The sequence below is a fragment of the Halictus rubicundus genome, chromosome 11 (assembly GCF_050948215.1).
Source record: "Halictus rubicundus isolate RS-2024b chromosome 11, iyHalRubi1_principal, whole genome shotgun sequence".
Lineage (NCBI taxonomy): Eukaryota > Metazoa > Arthropoda > Insecta > Hymenoptera > Halictidae > Halictus > Halictus rubicundus.
In genome coordinates, this window is record NC_135159.1 from 7,066,852 (window position 1) to 7,094,782 (window position 27,931).

General features: G+C 37.1%; 3 protein-coding genes across 12 annotated transcripts in view; 1 reads left to right on the forward strand and 2 right to left on the reverse strand.

Moving 5' to 3' along the window:
• The window catches only part of Flo2 (flotillin-2), a 176,078-nt gene that overhangs the window by 77,245 nt on the left and 70,902 nt on the right, over nt 1-27,931 (forward strand). The window lies entirely within an intron of this gene.
• On the reverse strand, nt 434-6,044 carry LOC143359394 (glucose dehydrogenase [FAD, quinone]). 6 transcript variants are annotated; one of them, XM_076797316.1, is made up of 4 exons: nt 5,917-6,044; nt 3,858-4,209; nt 1,876-2,767; nt 434-1,783 (listed from the first exon to the last, which is right to left on the reverse strand). In XM_076797316.1, exons 1-4 carry the CDS (start codon nt 6,027-6,029, stop codon nt 1,113-1,115), a joined length of 2,028 nt encoding a protein of 675 aa, XP_076653431.1. In that variant the 5' UTR covers nt 6,030-6,044; the 3' UTR covers nt 434-1,112. The 6 variants fall into 6 exon arrangements, with proteins under 6 accessions (XP_076653431.1, XP_076653432.1, XP_076653436.1 ...); XM_076797317.1 differs by lacking the exon at nt 5,917-6,044 and adding an exon at nt 4,953-5,106 and having other exon boundaries at nt 3,858-4,228; XM_076797321.1 differs by lacking the exon at nt 5,917-6,044 and adding an exon at nt 4,949-5,097 and having other exon boundaries at nt 3,858-4,228.
• LOC143359395 (glucose dehydrogenase [FAD, quinone]) lies at nt 8,782-27,479 on the reverse strand. 3 transcript variants are annotated; one of them, XM_076797324.1, is made up of 7 exons: nt 27,306-27,479; nt 14,832-14,924; nt 13,448-13,625; nt 12,987-13,201; nt 11,736-12,371; nt 11,042-11,588; nt 8,782-10,569 (listed from the first exon to the last, which is right to left on the reverse strand). In XM_076797324.1, exons 2-7 carry the CDS (start codon nt 14,896-14,898, stop codon nt 10,299-10,301), a joined length of 1,914 nt encoding a protein of 637 aa, XP_076653439.1. In that variant the 5' UTR covers nt 14,899-14,924; nt 27,306-27,479; the 3' UTR covers nt 8,782-10,298. The 3 variants fall into 3 exon arrangements, with proteins under 3 accessions (XP_076653439.1, XP_076653438.1, XP_076653440.1); XM_076797323.1 differs by having other exon boundaries at nt 13,448-13,644; nt 14,833-14,924; nt 27,306-27,474; XM_076797325.1 differs by lacking the exons at nt 12,987-13,201; nt 13,448-13,625; nt 14,832-14,924; nt 27,306-27,479 and adding an exon at nt 12,452-12,572.

Consider the following 27,931-nt stretch of genomic DNA (forward strand, 5'->3'; position numbering starts at 1 on the left):
TCATCATAATGTAACATTATAATTATAATAATATTTAAATATTACTATTATAATTTAGAAATAAAATACATTATTGTAATTTTGTCTCATAATTGTATTTGACAATTATAGATATTATAATTTATATCACATTACACTTTACGTTATATCACATTACACATAACTGTACACAGACGGCCAAATTCTCTAGTAAAATTCAATTAAAAGCTCATTCAGACACTTAAATCCACAGCAAGTTAGCAACAATTACATACGTTAACGCTAAACCTAACGAGCACTAAAAGCGATTACTACACGTTGTCTTACAAAAATAGCAAAATTGAATTTATTTTGCACGCTTTTGCGAAATTCACCATCATTTCTCATAAAAACGTTTTAGTAATTTCAGCAATTGTGAAATAAAAGCTAAAAAACGGTCGTTTGACCTGTCTACAGAACTCTTCCAAAGCACTACAAGTAGATAAAACATAGCAGCTAAAACATGTACTGTTCGTACCTGGCAAGAAGTCACGCGAGACGGTAAAGGGGTAAAGGGGGCCCTCGCTCGCTCCGCCAATCCCCACCATTTATGCTCCCGTAGTCCCAATGTTAGGCTTTGACGTCATACGCTATATAGTGTGTGTGACCCCTTTATCCAGTAGAGCAGCTACAGCCGAAAATGCGGCTGAAATGAGGTGTGCCCCTTCCACTCTACCAATCGGCTCCGCATTCCTTTCACGAGACTTCTCGTGAGGCACGGGGATTATGTACTATGCGTCCATCGAGAGAGGGTAGGAGGATCTGCGAGACTCCACTCTTGACGGCGGACCCCACTCTCACGCTTAGGCTCTGGCGGGAACGGTCGACATAAGTGCTCAGCGTCACCCAGAGTAGCCAGATGAGGGGCACGAATCGAGGGGAACAAGTTACCCCCTCTCTCTGCCAGTACCGGTGTATGCACTGCAAAGACGGAACGCGTCACGTGACCGTGGGGCATATCGCGGTAGAAGGGGAAATTAGAGTGGGGGAACAAGTCCTGATCTGGTACCTATATAAGTTTCTCACTGCCACCTCCTGATGGACGCATAGTACATAGAACATGGTAGCTAAGTTCAATCGTTAGAAGCAACACCTCACAGCTCAGAGTGTTTGTCCTTGAACCAGTCCTCTTTCACCAAATCCGCCCCCTTCTCGGCAATCGCTATAACTGGCGAGTTGGTGTTCCCGCTGACAATATTCGGCATGATCGACGCATCGATCACTCTCAACCGTTGAACGCCGTGCACCCTAAGCCTAGAATCCACCACAGCGGTGGGATCATCTTTTGTTCCCATCTTAGCCGTGCCGATAGGATGGTACACGCTCCCAGCAATTTGCCTAATGTTGCACTCCCAATATTCGTCAGAATCGGGCTGCTTGTCCCTGCATCCAGGCAGGTCCAAGTGCTTCAACGTCATTTTGTACTGCCCCAAGGCTGAAGTCTTCGTCAGAGCCTTGATAACGTTCACCGACTTCAATAATGTCTCTATGTCTTCCCTCTCTGCGAAATAATTCGCATAGATCTTCATAGTGTCCGCTGGATCAGCGCTGCGCAGCTCGAGAAACCCTTTGCTTTTCGGTTGTAGCAGAGTGCTGGCTGCTACGATTAGGTCGCCCTCCATGATCATCTTCGTCAATTCTTGCACTATCTCATTCTCCACGTTGACTAGGTTGTACAAGGCTGCTATCTTTGGGGCCAGCCATCTTGGGAAGTGGCCGAAGTGGAACTCGATGTCTGGATACTTCGAGGGCGTGGAGCGAGGCTCTGTAGTTAATTACATTATTTATAAGAAAAAAGCGCTGGCTAGTAATAGCGTGAACACCCTGTACACACGTATAGCAATTCGTTTTACTTACTCTCTCCGTTAGGTCCAAAGTCGTTCACGTTAACAAACGCCAAAAGGTTGATGCCAACAGTAGCAAGTTCCCCCTTTTTATGCACCAAATAGTTATACGCTAGGTCCATTCCAAAGGTGGACGTGGGCAGGGGTTGTGTCTCGTTCACAAAGCCAATCAACAGACCTGGCCAGATCACGTGATCCTGTAGGTTCTTGCCAACCGGCAGATCAGCTACAACCTGAATACCCATATCTTGCAAATGTTTCTTGGGCCCAATTCCCGACAGCATCAACAGTTGCGGACTGGCAATGCTGCCAGCTGACAGAATAACTTCCTTGGACGCTGTTAGGTCCACAGTCTTGCCACCTGACGTAACACGAACACCCACCGCCTTGTTGCCCTTCAGCAAAACTTTGTCGGCTCTAGTGGATTTCATCACGTACAAGTTCTTCTTATCTTTGACAGGAGATAAATAGGCTTTGGCAGTATTCATCCTCTGCGCGTTGTCCATGGTACCGAAGGCTTTCCCAAATCCAACGTAACGGTCGCCAATTAGAGGGTCCAAGACGTCCAAGCCCATCTCCCGAGCGCCATCTAGAAGAACTTCTTGCTGCATTGTTTCAGAGTAGTTGTAACTTCTGATGCTCATTGGACCGTTCGCTCCGCAGTGTCTGACCCCAAACTTGGCTATGTACTCTGCTGGACAGTTGGTTGACTTTCGGAGGTAGCGGAGCATGTTTTCGTAGTCCCATCCTTCGTTACCTTGCTCCTGCCATTGGTTGTAGTCTCTGTCGTTGCCAAATACGTGCAGCATGGCATTTATCACCGAACTGCCGCCTAGAGCCTTGCCCTTACGCCATTTGCAGCGCTTGTTCTTGTGGCCTTGGCAGAAGCCAGCTTGGAGTTCGGTCTAGGGAAAAGGGTTTTGGTGTCATGGTCTAATTGCCCCTAATAAGACATGTGAAATACGTTCATACCAATTCAAACTACTCACCCCCTCCGAATTACTTTGGACTTGCAACACACGAGTGGAGTGGGAAGCTATTATAACTGTAGGCGTATTTCACATGTTTTCTTTTGAAAAACAGATCAGTTACCAGGGAGACTTGATGAAGTGGTAGTTTATAGTGTTGGAGATTTGCGGAAGTAATCTTTCCATATATTTTTAAACTGCAGGGTTTTGTACGACGGTGGATGTTTTGACAAGGAACCACTGGAACCGTCTTGTTTATAATGATCACGAATTATCGTTAATTTTGTGGATTTGAACTTTTGTGAGTCAGAAAGTTAGTGAGGATAGCGAACACAATTGTGAGTGACCGAACAAGGACAGTGAAAGATGTGGATAGTGATATACCAAGAATAGTGGGAAAGGTCAGTGACCTAGTGGGGGTAGTGAAAGATGGTCAGTGACCCAGCGAAACCAATTAAATACTATGGTCAGTGACCCAGCGAGACCAATTAAATACTATGGTCAGTGACCCAGCGAGACCAATTAAATACTATGGTCAGTGACCCAGCGAGACCAATTAAATACTATGGTCAGTGACCCAGCGAGACCAACTAAATACTATGGTCAGTGACCCAGCGAAATCAATTAAATACTATGGTCAGTGACCCAGCGAGACCAATTAAATACTATGTTCAGTGACCTAACGCGGACAGCAGATACCGTGGTTAATGGCACAGAAAAAACAATTATAAAACTATTAACCAAACTAGTAACTATTGTTAAAGACCTAGTGAGGCTAACAGAAATTCTGGTCAATGACCTAGCGAGGCAAACAGAAACTCTGGTCAATGATCCAGTGAGAATAATTAAAACTATGGTCAGTAATCTAGTGGGGACAATGGGGAAACTATAGTCAGTGGCCTAACAGGGACAGCAAATATGGTTTCTGTCTGAATATGGTCAGCAGCAGTATCTACGCGTTAATCCAAAAGAGGATACCATATTTTTCCAACAAATTTTCATTGTCCAACAAATGTACTGTTTATACCTTGTAAGCATAATCCTCAGCAGTGTCAGGAAGCATCGTTAGAAACCCAGGGACTTCACTCATAGGACTAGCATCCTCCCCTGCTTCGATCAACAGAACATCCCAGTCATCTATCTCCGACAGTCGCCGGGCTAGCACAGAGCCTGCAGACCCGCCCCCAACAATCACAAAATCAAATTCTTTTTTCGAGGATAGAATATCTATTGAGCGATCCACTGGATAATCAGAGCCACGGTCTAAAGCGCATTGCGAGAACAGAAGCACGTTGATTAACTGCGAGAAGAGAGAAGATGGCAGCGGCGAAAGCGCGGCACTGCAACTTGCTGCCATGCAGGCCTCCATGTTGTGTGGTCTGAAAATCGATGACGAACCTGTAAAACTATCATCTTTCTATAATTAAAAGTAATACGAACTTGTAAATTAAGTTACTTTATAAATTAATATTATATTTTTAGTTGATGATAATGTTGTATATACAAGTATAATTTAAACATGAATATAATTAATTACAGCCCGTTGAAAACTTTCTTTTCTGTGGGAATTTATACGGTTTCTAATGCATCTGAATGGTTCGTGAGGAGTATAAATTCTGGAGACCGGAATTTTGAATATTTTTCCATTGAAGGAAATCGTATAGACAATAAGCAACTACTGTACTGACTATTGTAATCACTGCATAGTTTGGATTATATTTACTTATTTGATTCGGGTCTAATACCTCACTGTACGACGTCTGAATATATTATGTAACATAAACTGTTATGTTTTGTTTTATCAAATTCACCACATAATTATTATTACCTAAGCATTATCATTCAATTGAAAATTAGGTTGTATTACCACGTTTTATGTAAAACTAACGAAGTGTGTTTACACTTTTGCTCGTCACTGTATCTCTTTTTTAATATTCATTATACTTTGGAAATAAGTATAATTAATATAGGCACAGTAATTGGCATCCCCACACTCTTCACATTCGGCACTGAATTCTAAATGTGAGAGTAGAATGACACAAATATTTTGCAGAGATTCTGCGTAGCGCGAAAATCACAAATTAAACAATCTGTCGGAAAATCCAGTTTGACTCGCACCAACCTAATCCACGAAACCGATCTCAAATTATGGCATTCGTCTGCGACCGTCTAACTCAGCGTCTCTTCCGGGACTGCACGAAACGAACCCGCCATGTCGAAGGTGTTCACTCCATTTGAAAGTATGACGACAGATGTGTCCCTGTTATAACTTGTTCGGACTTTATTTATCTAATCTCTGTCTTCGTCGATTTACCTTTGCGCCTTTTTTTATTTCGCCGAAATAAAAAACCTCGATTATCTCGATTTCTAACAACACTGACAATGCACAAAATCGTATCAGCATCTCATCATCTCAGCAGATCCATTATTCAATAAAACCAACGACGATTATATAATTTTCTTTATACGACAAACAATGATTTGTCACATTATTGGCCGATATCGAATGTAATTTCCCAGACGTACAATGAAATTTTTGTGCTGCAATCGCAAGAGCTCGGAATATAAAAAGTTTAATATAAAGTTTAACCATTTAATATAAAAACTTTGGTACCGTGTGGTACAACAGTGGTACAATGTCAATAATCGTCAATTCAAAATATTAGAACCCGTCATTTCGACGGGTCCTGTAAGTCTTGTGATGAACATGTTTAAATATTTTTACTTAAACTGAAAAAAACTTTTTAAAATTAAAAAGAACCAAAACAATAAATAAATATATATATATATATAACACTTGTGTAGCTTCTGCAGTTAGAGCATCAAAAATTCTTGAAGCTGAAAACGCTTTCTGTCTTTAAAAATTGGAAGACTTTTCGTGAAAATTGAATTTTTCAAAAACCAAGAATCACAGAAGAAAATGATTTGGAGTTCGCGTTCTGCGCATTAGAATTCATAACAGCCTGCCTTATTGATTATTATCGAAGCGCATAATGGAAGACAAGGTGAATAACGAACGGAAGATTACGGTGACAGCTTCTGTAAACGGTAGTATAAAAATTCATGCGTTTTATTCCGTTTCTTACCTGACGACTGCTGCGGTATCTTCCTGTTTGTTTTCCTTGCTCGTGTAAACGATACGTGAAATGGAAAACGTATAAAGGCAATTCGATATTGTTGTGGCAGACGAATTTTTCATTTAACTTGCCGCGGCATGCGTTGACCTTCAGGAACGAGAATGTCACGAAGTTGTTACGAGAACCAATTTAAATAGACTTCCATACTTGGGAATATGTTTTACATGAGAAATGTAGTTTTTGTCGAACACGAGGCGGGCGTTTTGAATACCCTTCGGTTAATATACATAATTCGAATAGGCTTCTATTGTGAATTTTCACTTGGGGTCTAGGACCCTGAACTTTTGTTCGGTAAAAATGCGCCTCGAACAGTTGACAGAGATTTTGAATACGAACGTCGCGTTTTATTATGTTCTTTAGATCATTTTTATTTCACTCTTCGAAAGCAGAATATTGTTACACCTCGGGAACCGATTTATTTCGAACGTGGTATACTCGGACGAGTTTCTAAACGTGATACAATGAATTCTCGATATACAGTCGGGGACAAAAACAAGTGGACAGTTAGTGGAAACAGATAAAAATGAAGTTTAGTCAACAATAATTAATGTTCATATTTACATCTTTGTGTAAACACACCGTACCATAACGAAAATGACAGCTATTTATCAGAAGACAATAAACATAAATCTCCGGAACGCCTTCACCCATATCAAAAATGTTTGCATCATAATATTTCCCCCTCTACACCATGCAAGCTTTGTGTATATAATTTTTTCATATTTTTAAATTTAAGTTAAATTTCCGGCCTTTTGAAATTTTTATTCGAATTGCTTTTTGGTATCTGCTGTTATCAGCTGACACATTATACGCTGAAAAGGTGGTTCCCACAAATACCGTGCAAATGTGGCACTCCTATGTCTTGTTTATAAATTGATATCGAATTCGAAGAATACTTCATTCAGCACTTGTATTCGAGTGATCTTTTTACTATATTCCTACGCTATTTGTTGTAGCTTCCATGGTTTACCGTATATCAGTTCATCCCATTTCGAATTTTATCATGCAAAAAATTTTTTTTGTAATTCTGACTTGTCATGATCATTCGATGAATCTTCCTTATGATTCTTCTAGATCCGGTGGTTCAAGAAAAAAATTTAATTTGGTACTATTTACACTAATTTAATTTGGTACTGTTTACATTAATTTTGCAAAAACTTTACAATAATTATTTAGCAATTGTTGTTGGTTTATTCTGTATACGTTCTGAATGGGAAATACTATTTTCTGATAACGCTCTTATCATTATACTGGCATTTCGGTTACGCATTGACTCGCATACACAGCTTTATCTGTTCTTATATCTATTGACACACAGATGTGTATAAAATTCGATAGAGATATTCGTTAGAAACTATTGTTTTCGGCAAGGTAATCTACGAGAAGATAAGAAACCGACTCAATATTAATGCAACTGACGTCATTTCTAATATTAGTTTTAAAACAAAATATCGTTTCTAATATAACATATTTCTGCTAATGCTCTATTGTTCCATAAGTTTTCATTCAAGCAACTGTGTTATTCGTTCATTTCAAAAACTATTCCAATTTTGCATGTGGGTGCATTAACAGAACACGAAACCGAACTTTTGGGACAACCTAATATAATAATTAAAATTCGAGGTCATTTTATTTCAGCTGAATTACATATTAAAAATTATCAAGGTCCAAAAATAATAGCACTTGCATTCTGCATTATTGTACATTAATAGAAATGGAAATAATTTTCCTAATCAACGATTAAAGTTGATCGAATCAAAATTTGAAATATCAAGGTCATTTTCAGGTCGTCATGCAATAGGTCGTTGATTCGTCTTGAGGTGACCTAAACTTATTAAAGCACGAATTTGTTAAAAATCTTGGTAATTATCTGAACAAGAGTACTCGCCACCAATCGACTGACCTTTAAACGTGTTGTTTGCCAAGTTTAACACAGATTTTCAAAGTTAAAAAACGTTCGTACCGTAATTTCTCTATTTTTCTCTTACTCTGCAATATTTCAACTTTAATTTAAAAACAAAAATCATCGCTCAATCTCATTTCTGCCAAAAGTTCTTTTATTTTGACACAAACTTTGTCAGTTTGCCCCACTATGCTACTTTCGCGGTTCTCATCCCTCCCAAAAATGGGGGGGGGGGGGTAATGAGGTTTCGAACCTCCCCGGTCGCGAGGCGCGGCCGTTATGGCTTTTTGCGATGTGGTCCGGAGCCCGAGGAGGGTACGGTCCTGCAATTTAGGATTTCGCGTGCAAAGCTCGCCCCATTAGGCGCAGATAAGGCGTAGGGTGGGGGTAATAAGGATCGACGCGTCGTGTTATTGAAAATCGAAGAGTCACTGTTGTGTTGGCTCTCGTCGCTTGTCGTTCGCAAAACACATAGTAGCGTACCGTAGTGCTCCCGTGTCGCGAAGGACATACCTAAACATACCTAAAATCGAAGCGGCCCCAGCTCGTGCCCGCGAGGAGGAATCTAGGTGGAGGTCCTGCCGATCCACGGAAACGGTAAGTCAACACAGTGATCCATTTTGATTCAGTGAATTCTCAGAGTCAGTTTGATACAGTGAATTCTCGATATATGTCAACAACACGGGTCTTGTCAGCGTCGTGTATCGTGCAGGAGACATACACTAACTGTGTTATGTTCACGGCGTCCGAGGCCTCTCGAGTTACACGGTCCCTCACGGGGTATACCCCGCGGTAGTAGGGATAGTTCCGTGACGCTTATCGTCCAGGCGTTGGCGACATATATAGAGAAATCAGAGTTGTCCGATTTCCCGCTTTCCTAGGCGGCGAAAAAGCACAACGTTACAATACAAATCATCACTTCACACTATTTTATTGTACATTTCATTTCAAATGTAAATGCAGTATCTGTACGAGTAATTTAAATTTTCAGAAATTTTTTTTTTAATTAGAGATTATTTTCCAAATTTTCCGACACTGTTTGTGCGACTTTGCATTCGGTATTAGCACCGTATCCTTCAAACCATTCGATTTAGCATAGATATTTCGTTCGTTGAATGTTATAAATATGAAAACGATATTGAATATGACATATCTCGATGAGTATAATGCACAGATAAAACATGCGACAGTACGTCATGCGCAGCATACGCTTACATTCCGCTTTGAATATCTTATTTATTGACAATCGAAAAAAATATTAACGGAAGACATTTTAGAGTAGTAAGCATTATGGTAAGAACAAAATTTTTTTTAAAGTCTCTCACGATTACATTAGATCGTTTATTTTTAGTACCGTCACGCGAGTATGTGCAATTTGAAATAGTAGAACAATTAAAAAACGTTAAGAATGTTCATATATTATTTTTAATATATCAAAATTATTAATGAAATATGTACATTTCTGTTTAACTCCTGAATCTCACAATCCATGCAGAAACTTTTTATTTTGCGTACAGGTCCCCAGTGTAATTATTATACAATCTTCATGACTTTGATATCTGTTTTCGTGCATTTTTGTTACACGAAGGTCATGATATTATAGGACGTTGACCCATTTTGACCTTGGGTATTACGTGACGGTAATAAAAATATACTGCGTAGATTCAATATTTTTTTTTGTATTTTTTGTCTATTCTAGATTGTATTAGTGAATTTGAATGGAAATCCACTGTCTAACAATAACTTAACATTAAATACGATGCAAATTGAGCTGAAATAAAAATATTGCACGCGGTATCTGACCAGAAACGCGAATATCCAAATTTCTCCTTTGTCGATGATCATTTTGTAATTCTTATACACTCTAAAAAGCGTATTTAATTAAAAGTATTTAATGATTTAGTAGACTGTAACCTTGAAGTGACCTAGAACGTAGACAAAAGAATCTCGCATATTAGCTATCGGAATTAATTGTAATGATATAATTATCAGCGTAATAGTTTACAGCTGTAATTATATAAACTGACCGTTAAAACTGGACCTTTCCAACACTCGTTTCAAACTTATTTTCGACATAATGTTAAACAAAGGAAGAATTTCGAGGCCGTAACAGGACACCCGGTATATTCCGTCAACGAAGCTCGCCGAGCCGTACAATAAAAATGTTCACTTCCTGTGTATTAATAATCCGTGAGAAGCAATAATAATCGAACTACGAATAATTATGCAACGACTACAAAACTGACATGAATATGTACAAAATTTGATTATGTTTGACGATGTTTGGGATTCAAAAATGCATGAAGATCCGTAGTCCTACGAATGTAAACAAACTTATCCTAATAATGAATAATTTTAAGTAAAATTATTGTCACATTTCGAAAGAATAGTCTTTATTCTATTGTCCTAATGATCAGACTGTCAGGGTTCACGATTTCGTCCACGTGTGCCTGATCATGTCAGCCGCCTTCTCGGCTGTCATCATGATGGCAGCGATTGGGTTACTGTTTGGCACAATTGGGAACACTGACGCATCGGCGACCCTAATGTTCGTCACACCACGGACTCGTAGTTCTGGGTCCACCACTGCCGTTGGATCGTTATAGCCACCCATTTTGCAACTGCCTGCTTGATGGTTCTCGGGCCCTGTGGCAGCTCTTATGTAGCATTCCCAGTACGCGTCGCTGGCGAAGTGGTAGCTGCATCAACAATAAAACTGATTGTAGGTACAGAATTTGCCACAAAATTATTTAAACGCACCCAACTGTTTCAAATTATAAAGCGAACTACACCATTGTACTCCAAGGTGAAGTGAAGCTCAACTTTCCTTTTTTATATGGAATGATATGTCTTTTTTTGTCCACCATCAAATAGTACGTTTTAAGATGAGTTCAATGACCCATGACTCGAGGGTGTCCAAGGTCAAACTTGCAGGGAAATGCAGAAAAGGTTTGATCGTTTTATTTCATTTATCTGCAAGTTTGACCTTGAACGACTTCGAGTCATAGGTCATTGAACTCGTCTTGAAACGCACTATTTGATGGTGGATAAAAAAACATATCATTCCATTTAAAAAAAGAAAGTTGACCTTCACCTCACCTTGGAGTGTCCCCCTCTTTATAATGAGAAACACAAATCCAATCGATTAATTCAAAATCAAGTGATTCTTACTCGGTGCAAAGCGAATGAATCACAGGCTCCATCCTCAAATCCCAGTTCTTCATGGCTTGGGTATTGACAAGCTGATTCGACTTCTTAATGCCCTCGATCAGTACCTTCAAATCTTTCGGATCGGTGAAATAATTCGGATAAAGTAGTGGCGGCACCATAGGATCCGCAGACTGCAGCTTCAGGTATCCTTTGCTAGCTACGATGACCGCGGTGGGCCTCATTATGATCTCCCTCCTACCCGAACAGAGAGCCAGCGCTCCATTCAAGCACTCATATGGCAGCCCAGTCCTTGGACACTTCGGGGAAAATCCATCAAAGAAAACCTGAATATCAGGAATACCAGCGACAGCAAAGCTGCTTTCGAAAAACGCAGTCACTTGAGTCAGTCCAGTGCTGGTTAGGGGACCGGTGCGAGTATCCAAGAACTCGTTCACGCTGCTCATAGTCATTGCTTCATAGTCAGTGTCCTTAATGCTATAGTGGATGCCAATCGACACGTGATTGTGCAGATTCTTGCCCACAGGAAGGTCCTTGATGACGTTCAAACCTGCGAACAATTATGCTATAATTATGCTGAGCTAATGAGCTGGAACTGTTATCCTTATTCGTACATAACCGGCCAAATGGGTCTAAGCACCACTATAATTGTCAAAAACGTCTTCTAGGCATTAAGAATAAGCTAATATCAACACACCCTGCTTGATCAAATCCTCTTTTGGTCCAATCCCTGAGTTCAGAAGTATGTGCGGCGACCCTATAGCTCCAGCCGACAGGATGATCTCTTTATTGGCCTTGACGATCCTCCGGTAGCCATCTTTATCCACCAGCTCGACGCCATAAGCCTTGCTCTGCCCCTGATTCAACAGAATCCTCGTCACGTGCGCATTTATCAGGACCTTCAAATTCCTCCTGTCCTTAACCGGCCTCAAATAGTTCCTAGATGTGGTGCCTCGCATCCCATTCTGCGTCGTCATGGGAGCCACCATGAACCCTGTTTGCGTGTACTCTTTCAACATGGCCGTCCTGTAGCCTAGCTCATCAGCAGCCTTCAGGACTTCGTCAGCGAATGCAGGCTTGTCCCGGAAATACTCGATTTTCATTGGACCGGGGACCGGGACCGTTCTGGGCTTGTCGGAGAGGATTTCCTGTCTGATAGGGTTTTCGGCGCGCTCAAAGTAGTGCGTTATCTCGTCGTAGGACCAGCCCAAGGCACCGTTCCTTGCCCAGCTGTTGTACACTTCCGGATGTCCCCGGACGTACATCATACCGTGAAGACCGCTGGTGCCGGACACCATCTTGCCGCGGGGCCAGCTGCATGCCCCGAAAGTTTCTGGTGGGAGAAATTATGTTATAGTGCAGTAGACACTCAAACTGATCCTGTTGCAATTTGATAACGAGAGATCAGCATACCATCCGAAGATGTCAAGATAGGGTATAGCCGAATAAGGGGGTCAAACCAAACCAAACCAAAGGGTACCAGGGTGTCTACCCTCAAACCAAATTGATCTTTCTTCATACCATTCGATAGGACCCTCGAAGAATACCCTCTGTGGCAAGTTTCAAGTCGGTACCCCTACCAGAAGGGTAGCTACAGGGTAAGCACTGTTTAATGAATTATACCCTATTTCTGACGTTCTGCTTAAGAAAATGTTACGAAAAAATTCATGAACATTCTACCTGATAGTACACACGACCGTGAATTTTTTCCGAATTTTTTACTGCAAAATCGATTTTTTAAAAATTCCTGGCTCTGTATTGAGGTTATCAGACGACCACGCTTACGTTGTTGTGGCAGTTGTGTCTTTTTTACTAGATTTCAAATATTGTGTAAAGTTATGTTTAAATAACATTCTAAGACGGCTAGGTGGTCTTCAGGGCTGAATCTTTTGGGACATTTTTCAATTTAGTTTGGATGTAGAGAAACTGTAAAATACGAGCAGTGTACCTAAACAAGCAGTCGGATGGGGCTGCGTAGGTTCGGTTTTCAATTTCCAGTCTAGAGTCGAGTTGACTGCATGAAATGCCAGGCCTGGGATGGCAGTCATCGTCGGTTCTTCCGGGCCTGCCTCGATTAGCAGCACCTTCCACCATGGAATGTCGCTCAATCTCCTGGCGATTATTGGCCCGGCTTGACCGGCGCCAACTATGATGAAGTCGAACCTGTAATTTCGTCAAATCTTTAAGAGCAGAATTCGCAAAAATGCGTGACCTTGGTGCTTGTACGATTTTATCATTGATTGAATAGTATTTCTTGTTGGGGCATTCTACAGGTGGAGGAAAATGAATAAATGTACGTAAAGCAGAGAACAATTGAGTATACTGGATTTATCGACTATCTAGTATAGAATGAATATTAGATTTTTTTTTTGTTGGTTAAAATGGAAGTCAATTGAAAGTAAATCGTACCATTCTTGAGGCACCGTCTCCTTTCCAAGCCTGTTGCATGGACTCGAAACATCGCATCTAGCTGTCATGGTTTTTTGAACCAGATTCATAAATGGAGTCGTTGCACCACATTTTGCGTCCATGTAGTATGTGTCTTTGAAGTTGCATGAACAACATCCTGCTGTTTCCTTATTGGTGTCCGGCTGGCCAGGTGAAAACTAGTTAACAAATATCTAGATTGTTATATCTAATATTATATTAATATTATTTGTGTCACGATTACATATTACACACTATTACATTATTTACATTAGCATTACTTTTAAATATTATTTTGAGTATTTTGGTTCATATAAATGGTGTCCTACTGATGTACGCGGAGCAACTTTAAGAACGTTCAATGAAGGAAAGCTTTTATATGTCCTCTTTAAAAAAAAAATAATAGGTTTTAATTGAAACATTTTTGTCTATAACTATATACTATAACAATAGCTTAGCAGATAATTTCGTGGTTCACTTCAAATGCGATATCCTGTCTGCATTGAACCCAATAGACATCAACATGGTTATGACGTTATCTATTGTGATTAGCGTAATCTGTCTAACCCAGACCTTACCTAATCTTCGTGTTAAACTACAGCTGGTTTACGATTTACGCAATTACATTATCAGTACCGATATGAACAAAGTTTTTCTCTAGCCACAAAACGCTTGGGATAGATCCGAGCAAGTAATTCGCTGTAACATGGGGGTCTAGGTTATGTTTGCGTTCGACTTAAGCTAGGTCAGTAAAACCGGGTTGCAGTCATACAGAGTGATTCGGCTAAGTATGCCACCTTTGAAACGAAAGTCGCGTGGTTTTGAGGGTAGCGTACAACGTAATACAGTGAATTCTCGATATATGTCAACAACACGGGTCTTGCCAGTGTCATGTATCGTCCAGGAGAAACACTCGAGCCGTGTTATGTTTACACTCTTCGAGGCCTCTCGAGCTTCACGGCCCCTCACGGGGTATACCCAGCGATAGTGGGGATAATTCCGCGACGTTTATCATGCAGGTCTTGGCGACATACATAGAGAAATCACTGTAATTTAGTATTTTTCTGTTTTGATTCTTTATGGAAATATAAAAGTCACCTTGAGGTGACCTTGTACCTCGCGATTCGTTTCTGAGATTGAAAGACTATTAATCTTTCATGAATAACAAGAAACACTTCCTTAAAATTTGTCTAAAAAAATTGAAAATTGCATAAACATCCGCAGTTTGGTAACTACAATCTATGAAGAGCCTCCATCTTATAGTTTTCTACATAATTACCCTTCGCTTAAGTTACCCTAAACAATGTAATGTGACTAAAATGACCGCCTATCCGTTACCAACGCAATAAACAAATAAGTGTATTTACCGTAAAGGGGTGTTGGAACGCAAACACCAATTGCACCAAACTGAAGAACAAGATATGTACTCGCATTTTATCCAATTAGGGGCCAGTGTCACCTGCGAACAGAAACGAGTAGTTTTGCTTGTTAGAACAACAAGATTAACTTGCTGCCCACTCCAGCCCCCTCCCTACTGCAATTGAGTGGTGCTCGCATGTGTACGTAACACTCGTTAAGTCAACACCGGCTATAATGACTAGATTACGAATTTTATGCATTCATGACGAAAATATATAAATGAAATGGAAAACGGTGAATATATTGGAAGTATCCGAGCATATTATTACACTTTTTTCGACTTATTAAAATGATTGAAATCACAATGGGCTTAGAAAATTTTTATTCTGCATAAAACTCCGCAGTCTAGTTATAAGGTACATCACATTACCTACCGGTGATTGCCTACTTAATACATTTAATAAATCCATCCTTTACAGTTAAGGATTTCTTCTAATAACTTCAATCTGATAATTCTAGAGTTGTTTAGACATTTCTTTTGGTGGCGGATGAAAAATTAGGTAAAAGTTATCTAGTTAGATTATCTATTAGATTTTTGGAGGAACTGTACGATATATAAATTTCAAACTCTTTAACAAATGTTTCTACATATTTTATTTCGAGTGATCTTCAAATAAAATACTACTTCCAATTTTATTTTTATAAAATTGTTCTCGTGAATGAAATATTAGATTTTCATAAATCTCGTGTCTAAAATAATATGGATTGGAAATAATATTTTACCCTGCTTTGTTATTTAGCTTTCTCGTATCGTTTTTCGCCGAAACAGTCGAATCAATCGCGAGACTGGCGAAATCCTTCGGGATTAAAATTTTTTGAAATTCTAAACTTTACAATAATGCAAAGAAAAATGTATTCTTTTACCAAACACGGTGGTGAGATCTCTTAAGATATATGCAAGCTGTATTTTACAGTACAGTCTCCCAGCATATTAATAGACTTTTGGTAGATCAAGCATTGAAACCAGTACGCAACAAAAGTTTTTACATAATACCGAATCATGCCCGAATACATGGCAAAAAGTATTTCAGCTCAGTGCCATTTAGTTCTCCTGTAATAAATTCATTACGGTTCGAAGAAATGACTAAAGAATTCGAACAGCTAGAAATTTGAAGGCTGAACTGTTGGAACAGTCGAATAATTTGACATTATATAAGTGATTAACGGTCACTGCACACTCAAGTGATAAGTTGCGATCGTCGCGATTGGTTAACGTATCGGCTTTATGCCGTAGCTAAACGGGAGATAACAGAAACAGTACAATACACTCGAAGCAACGCGAGATCGTTTCGACGTGAAAGTGCATACGGAACCAAATGACCCGAACTGCAGTTTCTCTGTGAGCAGAAATGAAAACTGAATCGTAGTCGTGTTCGGCAGTAGATATAAAATGCTCGTAGGAACAGGAATTTGGAAAGTGAGAGAGCAACGTGTACTCGGTTGTTTGGGCGTCTAGATCGCGCGGAAACCAGGCTATTATTGAAAATAACGAAAGAACCAGCCCCCCTTCCCCAATCGCTGTCGATAGCATCGATCGATCGATCGATAAACCTACAAGTCGAATTGCTGTAATTACGTTGAAACGTGCGATTACTGATAGTCATCGATTTAATTCGATCGGCAATCCTACATGAAGTCCTAAACAATGCTTTTTATCATTGGATAATATAATCACGTGCTTACGACGTTAACGGGGTTGTCATAGCGAACGTTAGCATAACTTTTGCCTCGGTTCGAAAAGTAAAATTTCATCTTATGGCTAATGAAAAATGGTTGGTTCATTTTATGTTTAATGGTTAATGGTTATTTGAAATCGAATTAGACATCTTAAAATTCCTCTATATAATTAACGAGGATACAAGTACGAAATAAACGAATTATAATAATGTAATAAAATAAACTATAATAACATAATAACGATAAAAAATATATTGGATAATAATGATAAAAAATAAGGTATTGAATTAGTCGTAGAAATTCTGTCGTATTGAAAGTAACAGTGTTTTGTATTTGTTTAGCCAATCCCGCATAATTATCTGCGCAAGTTGCAACATTATTACATCAGATTGCACAGAATTGGTAGAAGCGTATGTTAAGAGAATTTAGTGCAACTATCATGGATCCAATTTACTTAAATGTCGAAAGATTGTTTTTTTAAGCGATGATGCAATTTTTTTGTCTACTACTTGTGTATAGGGGCATCGGTGTGTTTGGAACGGTTAGGGTCTTTAGACGACCATATTTTTATCGAACACTATCAAAACACAGGATTTTCAGACTTTTTGAATAATACTGATAAGATCGCAATATTTATTGCGTTGATTAAGTAATTGGTATCCATTGTGTTTAATGAAGATATAATCTTATATTTATTGTATTTAATAATTATTTCATAAATTAGTTTAATTACAAATACAAAATACAAAAGATTATCGGTACAAAATTATGATGTAAATACAATAAATATTGTATTTAATAAAAATGTCCTTTTCTTGTCCTCTGTTCTTTTTTACATTGAATACAAAATTGTATTTAATGAACATTCAATTATTTTGATAAAATTGATGTGATACTTCGAAGAGGAAGTCTGCTCTTATTCTTTATACCTAAACAATAACCAATTAGGTTTAAAAAAAGGCTCTTCGTTAATCGATGCAGGATGTACATAATTGGAAAGCAGCGTGTAGAAGTTGAAGTTAATTAGTTAAGCGTACCCAGAGTTTTCAGGGTCACAATGCAAAGGAAAGTAGTTACGGGCAAAACGCGTTTGAAGTTTTGTTTCTAATGACTGAGCTGCTTCATTCAATTTATATTGAAAATGTAATTTTGTATCCTTATTTCTTCGAACCACTATATCAGACTTATTTTATAACAAATACGTAAAATAATCTGTAAAACATAAAAACATGTGTATCTATGAAAACACGTAAAAGAAAGCCGCCATTTTGGACGCTCGGAACTGTCGAGCTTTATTATATAGTAGTGCGCACACTTTTTTGTTTAAGGAAGAGCCTTTTTGGGTCTTTTAGAGCAACTTGGAGGAAATTTTCGTAATTTACTGTACCAAAATTTATAATCTATAATAACAAAAAGAAAGGAAGAAGAATTATCACAGTAAAATGTCGGTCCCTAATAAAACCCCTTAAATTAAAATTATTTTTGATTATTTCTTAAGATGAACAGTAAGAAAAATAATGTTAAGGGAATTTAAGAACATCAACGGATTGTTTTCAAGTTATAAAAATTATTATAAGAAAAAAGAAATTTTTATGTAGCCTCTGTTTCTTAAAATTCATGCACAAGATTTTTATTTTGCATAAATATTTGCTACGACGATATCCCAGATTGTTTAGGCCATATTTGCTACAGTTCCAAATTTTCATTAGTAATTTTCACTGCGTACGATAGACACTGCGATTTCTCAAAATCATGTAACCAAACGTTAATTTAATTTAATCATTACGGAAATGTTGGTTACTCTCACTTCATTTTGGTTCCTAAAATTGTTAATTAATGAATAACACCTTGCGATTTCTTAAAATCATTCAACCAAATGTTAATTTAAGTTAATCATTACGGAAATGTTGCTTTTCTCCGACTTCATTTTGGTTTCTAATATTGCTGATTTATGAATAACGCAGAATAAAAAAAAAAGAAAACAAAGTATTTTATTTTTCCATTTAATTAACACTAGGTTTACGGGCTTCGGATAGTTTTAATTTACTATCATCAAGATTGTAAAGATGCATCCATGAGGAATTACTCAACATTTCCCCGGCTAAAAATTTGGACAGATGCGCTCCTGTTATTTTTATAAAGCAATGAAAAATAGTCACTTTTAGTGCTCCGTGAACCTAGCGTTAAGAAAAACCTGTGTGCCTGCATGGAGAGAGAAAATATTTAAATACTATTCTAAATAGTATAATTTAATGTGATTCAAATAAAATACTCCTTTAAATAGAACGAAAAATTTCGGCAAATTAAATATTTTTATTATGATATCCAGACACATACCATAAAATATTTTAATGTCGTATTTCAAATATGTATTTCAAACATTTCCTTACAATGAAAATAAGTTGAGCAAATAGTATATTTGCATGTAACATGCTGATAAACAGACGGCAATGACTCAATAACATTACACGCAACAAAATATCAGAAAAGTTGAACTTACTATCAACCATTTGAAATACTATTTTACACAGTCCTACAAAATAGGTCTCACTATTTTCAATATTTTCGAAATAGAATGCTATTTTTAACTCTTTACACTCGAAGGTATTTTAACTCCAAACTGAAACATTTCATCCGACCTAGAATATTTCCCTTCTGTATATTTTTTTCATGTTATGCATACGAAAATGGTGGGATTTACTGGTACAATACTGAAATGTTCAGCAATTTATTAAATGCGAACAAATTTAACAATGTAAAAAATATTTTGAATAATGATACAGTAATTATTAGTGGCGCCTTACAGTCCCCATTCGAGTGCAAAGTGTTAAATGGTATTTCAAAACCTTTTTCTAATAAATAAAACAATTGATTAGCATGATTATAGGTATGCTTTAAAAATCAAATAATCTGTTCACTATTTTCTATTTCGAGCTCTCCAGATCCGCGGAGAGCAAAGGCTCGCCGACAGCTCGGAATAACGATTCATCCAGTTCTTCCGCTGTGAATTGGCGTTCAAAGCCGCGGCTACACTAGACACTAGACGGTAGACACTAGACACGCTAATTAAGGATCTCGTAGCACGCGGCGGAGACCGGTCGCTCTCTTCCGGAGAAAGAGTAGCGATATGACGTCATCCCAGTCACTGAACCATTCGGGCAAAGCACGCGTCATGCAAATTGATGCCGAGAGCTCACGGATGTGCCGGGTGATTAATGATTATCACTCGAATCTTTTATTACACTGTAAGAAAGAGAAAACGCGAGTTTGCGAATTTGCAACTTTGCAGATGTTTTCCGCTACAACCGCAACACTCGTACAGGCCTAACCTGTACAGTATTATTCTGTGGACATTTTTTAATAAGTCCACCGTAGCTTCATGTTGCATTATTTGTACGGTAGCATGTTCAAACAACGACTAAGTTCAAATTTATTTTACCAACTAAAAGCATTAAATAAAATAGAAAAATGAATATTTAATTACTTCGTGCGAAAGAGGATGACGTCGATAGAAGTTATCAAATCACGTTTCGTCTTGAAAATACAAACGATAGTGTCGCGATACGCGTCGCACGGAAAAATATTTGCAAACATTGTCACGTTCCAGACGTCATTTTGCACTTTCATTGAAAATAATATTTGAACAGAATAATTCATTGCTGATGCACGTTTCTGTTCTCAGAATTGAATATTGAATTGTATCGTTTCGTTCTGATAAGAGTACCAACGTTGATGATTTATCATTTTACCGTCTAAATCCATATCCTCGAGAACCGCGCAAGACAACCAAAACAAAATTTGCACACATTTGTATTCGGAAACGTTGTTCAACGCTAAAAATGTAGAACAATTAAAATTTATTGCACAGCGTAATACGGGAGCGTTGTTAATTGCCCGCGAACCTAGCGAGGAAAATTATAGAATGTGACTCAACAAAATTGCGTTCGACGGTAGTTTTGAAAAACATGTGCGAATTTAAAGTGTTAAAATCGCTGCGAGTGCGAAAGGATAAATTGTTGATTGTGACACGTGCGGCACACGTGACTACTAACAGAACGTGGGTGGTAGATGCATATAAAGCCTGGTCTGGAAATAAATGATCCAAGTCTGGGTGCCTATTCTACTTGCTTCTGAAAGATTTTCTATAGACATGAAAATAGAAATCTATTTTTCGCGTGAACGCTTTCAGCAAGTTCAAAGTGACACGAACTTGCACTATATGTTCCAAAAATCAGCTTTTACCATTTTCTAACGATCTGTATTCGTCATACATAAAACCGAAATCATGAAATCGATTCTTCAAAGAGAAATTTTTATTTTTGTTTTCTTTTATATTTTTTCTGAGGGAAAAATCATTTTAAAATACCGTTTAATGTTTTTCTTCATTTCATTTTCGATGTTTAATTTAACATTTTTGAGATGAAAATTTCACATTGTAATGTTATCTATTTTTTGTTTCAGGTAAGACTTAACCGTCGAGGTCGTCAGTTTATTTGTGGAGTTTTGTCTACGCTTCGAAGGTAATTTTAACAATTCGTGTAGTCATCGTGAACACTCGACGCATTTTTAAAACCAATTTTTTTGAAATTCACGGGAGTGAATTTTATCTGAAACAAATATAAATAAATTTAATAACATCGTATATTTTATCAAACGACTGTACTGTTCGATATTTATTTTTCGCATAAACACAGAAAAATTCACGGTTCGTTAATCGCAGTGGACTAATTTTTATGTTACGTTATCCAATAACTTTTTCTATAATAATTTTAGTTGAGAGATTTCAGTTCATACGGTTTGAAAAAATTATTTTGTCCTATCTTGTTATAGACAGTATTAGTCATCTGTTTTCTGTATAATACAACTCCATGACGTAGGTTTGCGATAATTAATTGATAAAACAATTTGATGAAAAAAGCTAAAACGATACAAAACAATTGCGGACAATAGTGGCGACAACATGAATGATTAACAAATCGCCTTATTTTCCAATCAGTAGATTACGGATTTTTCTGCACAATAAGAATAGTCCTTGTGAATTGTAAGAAACTAAAGTTGAATGAACACATCTTTTCCCTTTTAATCGTCTTAAGTAGTTGAAAACAATGTAACAATGTTACAAACATTTTATTTGCAAAAAGTTCCGTTTTTTGTTAATCGAACAAATAAAGCCTAGGATAAAGGACCCAATTCCTGTGGGGGTACCTTTACTGTGCCTAATATTAACTATATTTACTTTTAAAGCAGAATGAATATTAAAAATGAGATATTAAATTTTTTTCCATTAATATCAGTTAATATACACTAACGAGCAAAACTGAGTCTACACTATTTGAAGCAACATAACTTTTTAAAAATTAGATCAAATGACTTGCATTTTATTGAGAAGTTAGAAGGATTAGTTTATTAGACGAGGTGTCAAAAATTTTTGAAAAAAGTTTGAATTGGTCGGAATCGCAAAAGAAATAGTAAAAGTTGGTTTTTTAGCTTTTTTATCTGAGCCTGTATTGAACATTTAAAAAATATGTTTGATTCACTCGAATAAATTATATCCATGCTGAAAATTTCACCGATATTGGTTAATTCGTTTACGAGTTATAATCGCTTAAAAGTGGAAAAATTGCCGTTTTTAACGATTTTCGACTTAAAATCGCACTTTTAATCGTTTATAACCCGTAAACGAATTAACCAATAATTAATCGGTGAAATTTTCAGCATGGATATAATTTATTCGAGCGAATCAAATACATTCTTTAAATTTTCAATACAGGCTCAGATAAGAAAGCTGAACTTTTACTATTTCTTTTGCGATTCCGACCAATTCAAATTTTTTTCAAAAATTGTTTACACCTCGTCTAATAAGCTAATCCTTCTAACTTCTCAATAAAATTCAAGTCATTTGATGTAATTTTTAAAAAGTTATGTTGCTTCAAATAGTGTGTAGACTCAGTTTTGCTCGTTAGTGTATATTTCATATATCTCTCTTTATTTATATTTACTATTCTCTTTATATTTATTATGCTTTAAAAATAAGTGTAACTAATAATAGGCACAGTAATTGGTACACCCACAGTAATTGGGTTCCTGATCCTATAGCTTGAATAGGTCCATTTTTGCGAGTAACCGTATATCCGTCCAGAAAGTCACATTCGCAATGTCGACGAAAGATTTCCCGTCAAAAGATAGTGACTGCGAGCGATAACTATGAAGCTCGCCTCCGCATGTTCCTGCAGAACGCGTCCAGAGCATCCACCAGAAGAATAATCGACAGATGAACTCACCGAGCAGAGCAACGTCCATATAATTCACCATGTCTTTTCCTGAATCCTTTCCTCGACCATTACCTCGATCGGTCACCCCTTCGGCACAGATCACATACTATTCCTCATGTCGGTTGCGGATCGTTTTTGAAATTTCACGCGCGAAACTGTCTCGCCGCGACGAGACATCGAACGAACGAACGAACGAACGAAAATCGTATTATCGATTTGTCGATTGGCACCGGAAGGGGAGAGGAAGGGAAAAGGGAAATTTGGGTAGGCGAGAGAGCCGTTTGAAACGGGAGCAAGCGAGGCGGGCGAACCGTGCGATCACGCGTTCGACTCCTCGGCCGGGCCGACCAGCGAAAAGTGACGACGACGCCGAGCACGGAGCCGAAAAAGATGCAACGCTCCAGGACGAGGCGAGTTCTCCTCGGCCGGGGAACGCGAATCGGCGAATTGCAGCGAACGTGTTCACGGTTTCACTCGCGCCAGCCTCGAAAGTGGGTCCTTAATTTACCGGGCTACGGCTTCTCCGATAGAAAACACGCGTTAGCTCGCCCCCCCCCCCCCCACCCCCTCCGTCGGACCTCTATTCCCGTCAAAACAATTCTTCAATTGTGCCCATAATTATGAAAGTGGTCTAAGTCAAAATTAAAAAAAAAAAAATTAATTTATCAGTTATTTCACACCACATTATTTTAAACCAAATTTATTCAATGTAATTTTTACGATATCGTCAAAAATGAACCATTAGATAGTGGTTGTAATTTCAACATTATATGGAATTGATTTAGTGTTAATTATGAAAGTGGTCTAAGTCAAAAATTTAAAGAAATTATATAAACATAACTTGAAAATGGCGCGCGACATGGATGAAAATTGCTCAGTCATCAAATAATAATATTGAAACGGTAGACCGTGATTTTGGGTTGATAGAAATGAAAATAAAAAAAGCAAATTACTTATACAAGCCTGAGCATTATTATGAATTGATAGAAAAGTGTAGAAGAAGAAATACCTATGCCTATGCTGTGCCTATGTTAATTATACTTATTCTTTAAGCATAATGAATATTAAAAAAGAGATATATGGGGTGTCCCAAAAATGCACAACCTGAGCACTGTGGGGTGCCAGTTACTGTGACTATTATTAGTAATACTTATGTTTAAGGCATAAAGAATATTAAAAAAGTGATATGTAACATATCATATTAACTGCTTTTAATGAAAGAAATGTAATATCTCTTTTTTAATGTTTATTATGCTTTAAAAGTGAATATAATTAATATAAGCACAGCAATTGGGTCCCCTTATCCTACCGCAGAAACATAGGAAGTATATGTTTGTATAAATGTATGCTTGCATTGCTTTGGTATGAAAATGTTTACATAAGAAATTAAAGTGATTTACAAGTGCTTAACAATTTTTTAACCATCATACGAATTATATAGATAAAATAATAAAATTCTAATATGAGTTAATATTGCATTCGATAAGATATAATAACAATAATCGGGACATAAAAACTTTATGCCAGTTTTCATCCACTTTCTACAAATTTATATAAATTGTATGGTATGATAAATTAAATTTATCTATAATTTGTAAACTGTATGTGTGTGTGTGTGTGAGCATAAAGCCAACTCTATCTTCAATGTTCTAACGACACAACTACATTCGACCGAACGAAATAACTACCAGAAAACAAGATTAGTTAAACAGAATTGTATAAAAAACTGATCAATTATTTCATCATCGTTTTGTGTCGATTACAATGCACCAGAGAGCTGCCCGAGCAATCACCACATTATGCTTCTAGTACTTTTACTCTACATTTCACTTATATAAGCACAGTTGTATATCCGCGATTCTTTGTATTTCATTAAATAATTATCGAAAGCTGTCGTGGCATAATAACTTACCAAGAAATTCAATTACCTTCGCAAATTAATTGTGTCTATCTATACACAAATTGAACTAATGCGTGCACTAAAGTAACTATAAATATTACTACCAATTTCTAGTTACATAAATAATTTTATAAAAATCAGAGCGAGAGATAAATTTTGTTTAGCAATCAAAACTCTTTTGCAAGAAAAATTAATTCTCATGAGATGCAAAATAAAAATACCAATTCTTAAGAATATTTACGTCTCTTTGTTTAAAAAATTGTTGTGTAACAATTCTAATTCTCTCGCTCTCCCATTTCTTAATTTTGCCATTTATATCTATATGCAAAATACTGAAAATTCTAAAATATTCTGAAATAATAGGACAATTAAATTGTATGCTCAAAATTTAGCAATTTTAAAATTATGGTGGAAAAAATAAATATTAAAGATTAAAATTAAAAAATTTCTAAGTTTCAACACAAATGCATAAAAATTCACAATTCGGTAACGAAAATTAGACTCTTCGATGAATGTTGCATAAATCGAAGGTATCTCGCGGCACAACATAATGCACCGTGGAAGGTAAACGAACGATAGGTTCCCGATTGCAAAATGAATCTGCAACAGAGTTCGTTTCGCGATATGCGATTAGATAGTTCCTAACTGGCCTGCGAAGTCTTACGTAATTATGGTAGATGAAAATGTTGAAAAGTTTATAGGATATAAAATTTAATATTAACGGAGCTGTTTGCAAAAGGAACATAATTTTCTTTAGATTCGAGACGAGAAAACTAGCCTGAAAGCAAAATGTGTGTCTAAACAATTTTAGATATTGTATGAGAACTATGACTATGACATAGGTGTATTTTTTCCAAGTTTAGAACGTGCAAAAAATTCTACAAAAATTCAGTAAAGGCAAAAGATTTTTTACTGTTTACCATATGAGTTAATATTGGATAAAATATTGCTTAAAGACTTAAAAACCGTGAAGCAAATAAAATGATACATCGGTAGGAAAAATTCTGTAAAAACCCTCTAAAATACTGTCAAGTGTATTCTCCGAGGCTTTATAGTTGAAATTGTCTAGTTTTTATCACGTGGCCTAATATTAAATAAAGTATTGTTCAAATGCTTGAAAACTGTGAACAAAACAATTGTCGCAATTTTTCCCTCGTTTAGAAATCTCAAAAATTCACCAAAATAAGTCTCGTATTGAATAAAATATTATCTGAAAACTAATAGAATGCAAAAACAAGAAAATGACGCACCGATAAAATTTTTCCACGTTAATGATCTAGTTCTTATCGTGTAATTTGATATTTAATACATTCAATGTATTTGTATTATTTATCTGATTACAGATCAGCTGTGAGATAAACAGAATGATTCACGGATTTATGATCATCCAATTTTTATCATGTGATCTGATATTTAATGAAACATTGTACTGATGTGAACAATGTGTCAATGAAGGATCAGCTGTGAAAGAAGGGGATGATTCACCGATATGATTTTCCCTTTTTTTATTTCGTGAGAAAGTTAATTACTGTAGAATCTCGATAAAATACTTGTACACTGCAATGCTATCAAGTTTAGCTAGTGTTCTTTCAACCACGTGCTCCAATATAAAACACACTACTACGCGAACATGTAAAAAGTATTGTTCGAAAAAATTGATGCAATTTTCTCACATAAACAATTCCGCAAAAATTTATCGAAATACACTCTAAAGTACCGGACAAAATTTCATCGAACTTCACGTACTGTGGATCCAAAAAGTATCTCAACACTAAATTTTAATTACTCGAGAAATTGTCAACATTCGATCTGTGATAATTTCGTTCAAAAAAACAGTACTATAATGAATTTGAACTCATTTTAAAGGTAGAAGCCACTATTTTAATAATCCACTTTCCATTTTCTTCCAAGATATTTTTCATGATTTATCTCTTTCTTGAAAAAAAAAAAAGAAAATGGTAAGGTTTCTGCGAATATGACAGAACTTTGACGACTTCATTTTTCGTGCACTTGTTCGTCGTAGTTTTGCGTCAGTTTGGTTAAACACTAGGTGAACTTATAATTTTTTCTAACTTTCTATGTATATCCTTCAAGGCTACCAAGTTCAACTGGTCTAATTATTACCACGTGTCCTAACACTAAATTAAATATTACTAAAACGTTCGTGCTTTGGAATTACAACGACGCACCGGCGTAATTCGTTTACTGGGAGCCTGTCAAAAATTCTGCAGAACTTCACCGAAATACTTTCGAGTATGCCAATCAAGGCTACTGAGTTCAGCTGGTCTAATTTTCATCACGTGGTCCAACACTAAATTCAATATTGCTGAGACGTTCGTGCGATGAAATCACGCCGACGCACCGTCACAATTTGTTTACTGGGAGCCTGTCAAAATTTCTGTAGAACTTCACCGAAATACTTTCGAGTATACCCTTCAAGGCTACTGAGTTCAGCTGGTCTTTTCACCATGTGGTTTAATTGCAAATCTATGTAGTGTGCATTCGCATCGACTGCGTACGAAAAGAAAAAACTGATCCGCCACCAAATGAAATGAACTTCCCTGTGGTTTACCTGACACTGTAACAATCCACCGTTGTTATATAATTACAACACTAGTCCCACTCTCAGTCTTAGACACCAACCACTTGGGCTACCCGAGCAACAACGTGTACTAGTTTAACCGGGGAAGTGAAGCATATCGGCAGTTCACATTTCAGATATATATATATGTGGCTGAGTACCGAGGCGATTGCGTGGTGGAAGAAAGTCCTTCCGTGGCATTAGGGGATCGTGATACCATTCTGTTATGCATTTATTCAACAATGTCAAACACTTGCGCGTAGGTAACCGACCAGTTAACACAGTCCTCGCTCTTTGTTTTCCAGGGATTTGTGACTCACGGTATAATATACATTTATTTTATTTTCACGGAAAACAACAATTTATTCAGACGCGCGTTGTTATCCGTTATTTCCTTGATCCATAGATCATACTGTTACACTTGCACGTATTATTAAAATACAAATTGTTCGCTGCTTTTATCGAAAACGAAATTGTTCAAGCCACTAGTAAAATACAAATTATTCGCTGCTTTTATCGAAAAAGAAATTGTTGGATGAATTATTAAAATTCAAATTGTTGACTGCAGTTATTGAAAAACAAATCGTTAAATGAATTATTAAAATTCAAATTGTTGA

Coding starts and splice junctions, on each gene's coding strand:
- LOC143359394 (XM_076797316.1), bottom strand. CDS start 6,029: ATGAAAAATTCGTCTGCCACAACAATATCGAATTGCCTTTATACGTTT. Junction 4,210..5,916: donor GATACCGCAGCAGTCGTCAG/GTAAGAAACGGA, acceptor ATCGATTTTCAG/ACCACACAACATGGAGGCCT. Junction 2,768..3,857: donor CTGAGGATTATGCTTACAAG/GTATAAACAGTA, acceptor CCTTTTCCCTAG/ACCGAACTCCAAGCTGGCTT.
- LOC143359395 (XM_076797323.1), bottom strand. CDS start 14,898: ATGCGAGTACATATCTTGTTCTTCAGTTTGGTGCAATTGGTGTTTGCG. Junction 13,202..13,447: donor GAGACGGTGCCTCAAGAATG/GTACGATTTACT, acceptor ACGAAATTACAG/GTTCGACTTCATCATAGTTG. Junction 12,372..12,986: donor CCATCCGACTGCTTGTTTAG/GTACACTGCTCG, acceptor TTCTCCCACCAG/AAACTTTCGGGGCATGCAGC.